This window comes from Micromys minutus, assembly GCF_963924665.1.
Source record: "Micromys minutus genome assembly, chromosome: 18".
In the NCBI taxonomy this organism is placed as follows: domain Eukaryota; kingdom Metazoa; phylum Chordata; class Mammalia; order Rodentia; family Muridae; genus Micromys; species Micromys minutus.
Window position 1 is genome coordinate 50,475,067 of NC_137953.1, and position 7,025 is coordinate 50,482,091.

The 7,025-nt window shown below is 45.5% G+C and overlaps 1 protein-coding gene across 2 annotated transcripts in view; it reads right to left on the reverse strand.

Annotated features, from left to right (window-relative positions):
* Positions 1-1,937, reverse strand: part of AHCYL2 (adenosylhomocysteinase like 2) — a 146,800-nt gene extending 144,863 nt beyond the window's left edge. For both annotated transcript variants that reach the window (XM_080931919.1, XM_080931918.1), the window contains exon 1: positions 1,526-1,937. In XM_080931919.1, the coding sequence (XP_080788045.1) occupies positions 1,526-1,894 (369 nt within the window). In that variant the 5' untranslated portion in view covers positions 1,895-1,937. The remainder of the gene's footprint in view (positions 1-1,525) is intronic.
* Positions 1,938-7,025: the final 5,088 nt, after the last annotated feature.

The window sequence follows — 7,025 nt, forward strand, 5'->3', positions numbered from 1 at the left end:
CCCTCATTTTATAGAAGAAATTACTGTATAGAATTTGCAAATTATTCAAAAAGTTAATACTAGGGAGGGACTACTATAGTCTGTACCTAAGAATAAAGTTCATTCTAAAAGTAATTTATTAAACATTTTAACCTTAAAAGAACTAAATTACAAACTTTAAAAAATAGTCACAAAAAAAAAAAAAAAACAAAAAACAAATTTTGGCCAAAGTTACAAACCATCTTCACTAGTAAGAAATATGCTTTGGATTTCCTAATTCTGACCTAAGTACTTCCAGCCCTAGTGCAGGCTGCCTCTTTTAAGTGTAATTCCTCCATTTAACTCTGCCTGGAGAGGGGAGGACACACCAAACTGCAAAGGACAAAGCATGTCCTAAAGCAGTTAAATTCCTTCAGTCTTGCCTCTGACATCATTTAGCACCACCTTTGAGAAATCAGAATGAAAAACTTAACTGCCCTAAGTCATGAGACAATTACAACAAAATGTTTTGCTGGATCCAAGGTTCACCTAAACTCTACACAGTAAACCCAACGTACACGTCATATCTTTTTTATTGTTATTCTGACAGAACAAAATGCACCCATTATAATGAAAAAATATAAATCATTGTGTTCATACTGTTTCCAGGAAATGAAAGCCATATCCTTTTAGATGATCCACGTCTCTTGTCTTTTTCCTCTTGTGCTGACTTAGCATCCACAGATGGGAGAAAAAACTGAGAGGAGGGGTAAAGGGTATAGCCAATATATAAATAATACAAGGGTACTATCATTACACCTTTCTATTCATGAAGGAAGCTGACAGCTCCAAATGATTACTTTCCCAAAAGTAGCAGACATTTCTCCCTAACGCTTTCTGCTCACAATATATGAATGAAATAAGCATTCTCTTCAGATACAACCTAGTAATCCAGAGACCTCTTCAGAGTGAACGAAGCATCTCCTCTCCATTACCCTTCTACAATCGCAGTACAAGAGAATTGCAATGGCTAGAAAGGAAGGGCACAGATCAGTACTGCCCTGTGGAAAGCTTGTTGGCCACAAAAAGGCAGAAAGACATCATCAGTACAGACGCCAGGCAACTCAAGAGGGTTTCCTGAGAGCTAACTACTGCTTTCTCGTTCTCCAAGGAAAAAGATCTTGCTATCCTTATCGCTGGAGGGAAGGTTTTTCTATGCCGCCGAACAGCCGGGAAAATTACACGCGGGAGTGTGCCGGAGTGTGTGTGTGGGGGGGGGGGGTGTAGTAGTATGTGCTTCTCATCCCTCTGCCTCGTTCAAATAGTAGTGATGGGCGCTACCTCCATGTTATTAGTAGCGAAGTACGCGCGTGGTACCCGGAGGCTTCGCTTCGCAGCGCAGCACCGAGTGGCGGCCGCTCTAAGAGTGGATTCAAGGGTGGGAAAAGACTCTGGGCTCCACAATCTAGAGGGTGTGGAACCGGGTGCTGCCGTGCTGTGAAGGGCCGCGGCTCCCATGCTCGCCCTCCCCGCCTCTCCGAGAAGAGAGGCAGCCCGACCCCAGTACCTTCTTGACCGTGCGCGGCGCCTCGGTGACCGTGCCGTCGGGGCTGACCAGGGCCTCGCCGCCGTCGCGATGCCGCTGGTGCTGGTGATGAGGGTCACTCCGTTTCATGGCCGACGCTTGAGGGACCTTCCCGGCCGCAGGGCTGAGAGCCGCGGTGGGCCCCGAGCCCGGGCCAGGGGCCGGGGGCCGCTCTGCCGCGGGAGCTGGAGCTGGAGCCTCTGGGTCCCCGCCACCCGCTGGGGGTACCATGGCGCCCACGGCCGCCGTGCTCAGTCCTAACTGGGGCTCCGCCTCGGAGGGGCTCAGATCCTTCAGCTCCACCTCAGGAACCTTGGCGGCTGCCGCTGCTGACACAACCTGCACCGACATCACCGCCTCCACTGCAACCGCCGACTCTGACTCTAGCTCCAGCTCCCACTCGGCCCCGCCTCCCGCCTCCCTTCCCCTTCCCTCCCCCATACCCCCACTCCTCCCCTCCATCGCCTCCGCTCCCACCCCCTTCCTCCGCCCGCTCGCTTGCCGCCAGCCCGGCCTCTCGAGCCCCGCCCCACCCCTGTCTCACTCGCGCGAGGCGCCACGGAACCTGTAGTGCGCTTGCTCCGGGCTGCACAAGACTAGAAGATTGTGGGACCTCAGCACCCAACTTGCACTGCGCGCGCGGGGAACAGACCGCAGAGCCCCCTGGGAGTTGTAGTCCTTTCGGTCTTCCTCCGGAAAGTAGTTTTCTGTGGAAAGGGAATTCCCAGGACAGCGACTAACAGAAAAGTATAAAAACGGATGACGCGACGGAATAGATGAGAAGAATGTCTCCAGAGGGGTTGCGGTTTCCGGAAAGGAATGCCAGAAACCCCAGGGAAAGTAGGGGATGACTCGCTCCCTTGACTCGCGTGAATTTCCTCCGGAGTGTGCGCATGTGTGCGATCACGTGGGCGACCTTTAAAGGAAAAGCGGCATGTCAGGTGAGTTGATTCCGGCTCCAAGCTAGAAGGCATGGTTTTTCTCCTTTCGGAACCTTTCTTCAGTGGGTTGGTTTCTAGAAGAAATCAAATAAGCCATTTCCTGCTCTCATGATTTCTGGCGTACTCTTGAATTAAGAAACTAAAATCAACCCCCTAAAGAAGAAAAACCCCTGAGTTTATTAAATATTTTATTTTTATTAAAAGTAAAACTGTTCAGCGGTTAAGAGCACTGACTGCCCTTCCAAAGGTCCCGAGTTCAAATCCCAGCAACCACATGGTGGCTCACAACCACTTTTAATGAGACCTGATGCCCTCTTCTGGTGTGTCTGACACAGCTACAGTATACTTATATATAATAAATAAATAAATCTTTTTTTTTAAAGAAAAGAATGTTTTCCAATAATCTTTTAATGATAAAAGAAAATTTTTATAATTTTAAGAATTGGACTAAAAGCCAAGCAATTGTAGCATGTGCCTTTAATCCCAGCACTTGGGAGGCCAGCCTGGTCTACAGAGCAAGTTCCAGGACAGCTAGGACTACACAGAGAAACCCCGGGGCAAGGCTTGTGCAGAGATAACAGCAACAACCTACTAGTCTTAGGGCTGGAGCGAAGGCTTATCAGTTAAGAATGTCTGCCGCTCTTCCAGAGGTCCTAAATTCAACTCCCAGCAACCACGTGGTGGCTCACAACCATCTCTGGTGTGCAATTTGATGCTCTCTTCTGACATGCAAATGTGCAAGCTGCTAGAACACTCATATACATGAAAGAAGAAAGGAAGGATAGAAGGAATTCAGACTAAAAAGCAGGAGACAACACCACACTTTCTAGGGGTTAGAGAGTTGGCTCAGAACTTACGAGCCCTTGCTGGAATTTGTTCCCAACAACTACACCGGGGAGCTCACAACCACCTGTAACTCCAGCTCCAGGGAATGTGACACCCCCTTCTGGTCCTACAGACACACACATATACATAAGCTTAAAAATTATTTTAATTGCACATTCTGTAAATTTTTATGTGAATATTACTAAAGGGGGAAAAGGTCATTAAAATGTGGTTGACTCTTTTAGCATATTATGAAGTAGGCTTTTTTTTTTTATTCTTAAAGAAACTGAGGCAAAGAGGATCACAGTTTGCAACGGCTCAGAAGGTGACAATAGCCCTAACAGCTCCCTCAGACCACTGGCCAGCTCATCACTGGAGACACTACTTTTTTCTAAGCAAGAATGAGACAAAGGGAAATCACCTCCTTGAGCTCCCACCATCTACCACTGGTACCCTGGAAGTCTCTTCGTTTGGTAGCTTCGGAGCTGTCATTTCCTCGTTTCCCAAGTCTGTGCCGAAAGGCACCTGAGCACTAACATTTCCATAAGAGCTGATTAGGTTTTCTTCTCATGTGTCCAGTTTTGATCATTTCCTTCCTGTTAGAAGAAGTGGGCCAGCGCTTCATTCTCCAGCTGTTGGGCAGAGGCTAACAACTTTACAACTGATTTCTTTCTTCCCCCTAAAGCACAAGGGAGCGTCAGCACAGCCACCTGGCATATGAGGAGCTCATACCCGGCAGCTGCTTACCTGGCCAGCCACTAGAATTGATTACCCAGCAGAAGAAACTGATCCTTCGGTGGGGTATGGTGATGAAACATAAGGAGTCTGAGCCCTGAAGAGAGACAGATGTTTAGCCCCTGTTTATCCAGATTCTACCATTGCTTGGAACCATGGAACCAAGAATCAGTTCACATTCGTCACACTTTTTAGCTCCATCTTATTCACCTGCTGCCTTTGAGGCACAGCTTTGTTGCTGAGGCAAGCCAAGCATCCGTGAAGGTGAAATTGCTGGGTTAGAAGCTGCAAGACTGTATACAAGTCTATTAACTATTAAAAGACATTTTAGACCTACAGGTCTTTTTCCCTCATCTGGTTTATTCAGCTTCCAGTCTTCCATGAGATATCTGACCAGTCCAAAAGAGAAAATTAAAAAACTAATGCTGAGGAATTCTCCAAGGAAATAGGCCAGCCGGATCAGAAGTACTGACACTCGTCCTCCATGGAACACCTAGTGCCACACCATGAGCAGACAGCCAATCACTTGACATGTGAAGCAAACCTCTAACATGAAAGCAAGATAAGGAGATAGGGATCTGGTACACAGTGAGGCCTTGTCCCCATCTCTAGCAGCACAGGAAAGGAGGTAGAGGCTAACACATCTTAAAATTATAGACAGCTGATAGTGCACAGTACTATCCCAGTCCTCGGAAGGCTGAGGAAGAAAGATCTGTGAGTTCAAGGCTGCCCTGGGCTACAGTGAGCCATTAAAGCCCACCTAGGCTATATAGACTGTGCCCCACTACCACCAAGTCACTTGGAGACTTACAATACTGTATGTGAAGAAGCATACAGTTTCAAAAAATAAACATCCAGAAAACAAAAGCACAGTTTAAATGAAAGCCTGATAGCAGAATTTTTTCATTAAAAAACTTTGAATAGAAAGTTTTTGTTGTGGTTGTTGTTGAGGTGGGAATCTTCCTGTGCAGCATAGCTGGCCTAGAACTTACCATTTAGACCAGGATAACCCAAGACATCAGCGAGTCCTCCTGCCTCATCCTCCTAAGTGTGCTGAGATTACAGGTGTGTGTACTCCTGTATAAAAGAGATGTTCTCTATCTTTTGCTCAGATGGTAAAAATGGTAGCTTATATGCATTTTAATGTATATTTTGGCATAATACATAGAATGCATTGAATAGCTGTAATGTTCTTTTTTTACCCCTCATATTTTTAGATGAACACATTGTTTGCATCTCAAAAGCAGAGCTGCAGGTACAGTTGAGCGGCAGAGCATTTTCTATGTATGCTCCAAGGCCTGGGTTCCATTCCTAGCACTACAATGAAAGATTACAAAACCGCAGAAGATTAAAATAAAGCATTAAGAGAGGGTAAAGTGGAAATGATGCAGATAAAGTACTCATTTGAAACCCAGAAATGTGAAAAATACATAAAATAAGTTAGATAACCTACTGACAAAGCACAGATAATAAAAGCCCAAATTCTAAAAGGACAAAAGAAATAGAGAGAGGAGTTGGGATACAACAGTGGTAGAGGACTTGCCTGGCATGTAAAACTCCAGGTAAGAGCAAAAAAAGGAAAGGAGCCACTAGATGCCTAGCAAAGTATGTGAAAACAGACCTCAGGTGATTTTATATCATATGGAATTTCAAAATCTGTAGACAGAAAGTATGTTTCCAATGCCTAGAGTAGAACTCCGTAGAGAATATGAGTTTATTCTGGCCACAACACATGACCCAGTCTCATAAACAAACAAACAAACAAACAGGACTAGCAAGAGACGCACTTCTGCAGGTAGAGGCACTTAGCACCAAGCCTGAGAACCTGAGTTCAAGCCCTAGAACCCATATGGTACAAGAAGAAAACTGTGTCCCAGTCCCATAATTGTCCAGTGACCTTCACATGGCCCCTACACATGCTTTCTACACATATATAAATAAATAATGTGAAAAAGCTAAAAGACCAAACAAACACAAAGCAATATATAAGTTGCTTGCAGTGTATAAGTACATCTGAAGTAAGAAAGTATAAGAAACTGCCAGGTGTGGCAGTGCCAGCCTATAATACCAGCTTATCCAAAGGCTGAAGCAGAATTGAGAATTTAAGGCTTTTGTGACATACACACAAAATCACAAGCCAATCTGAGCTATATAATAAGACCTGAGCCAGGCATAGTGGTTCATGCCTTTAATCTCAGCACTCTGAGTTCAAGGCCAGCCTGGTCTACAAAGCAAATTCTAGGACAGCTAGGGCTACATAGAATAACCCTGTGTTCAAAAGCAAAAAGACCTAAGACCTTGTTTCAAAACAAACAGTAGAAAGAAATCCAAGAAATACAGACTTCCTTTTAAAAAATCAGAGAACTGACTCCTGAAAGCTGTCCTCTGAAAACTGCATGGCATGTGGGCCTGGGCACATATTCCACCCTGAGGACTCCGGAGATCAAACTACAGTAGTAATGCCTGCACTTGCTGGGCTATCTAGCTGACCCTGCCCAGCATTTCTACATGGTTTGCATGCTGCAAGGCAAGCATTCTATCAGTGAGCTTTCTTTCCAGCCCTGGTTGCTTTGTGATTTTCCTTGTCTTCTCTCTCTCTCTTTTTTTTTAACACCAAAAGCTCAAGTGGGTAGAGAAATGGTTAGAGCAGTGTAGTCTGCTTTAAGGAAGTTGGGGGCCATGAGCTGGATAAGCAGTTAAGAGCACTGACTGTTTTTCCAGAGGACCCAGGTTCAATTCCCAGCACCCACATGGCAGCTCACAACTGTCTGTAACTCCTGTTCCAGAGGATTCAACACCCTCACGCAGACATACTTGCAGTCAACATAAAATAAAAATATAAAAAGAAAGCTGGAACTAAGAGAAGTAGGAACTGGAAGTCTAAGGTTGAGAATGTGGTAGGAAAACCCAAGAACCAAGTAAAGCAGAAGGCAGAGACGGAGGGAAGTGGTTCTCAGGACAGCGAGAACTGGATTCCAAAC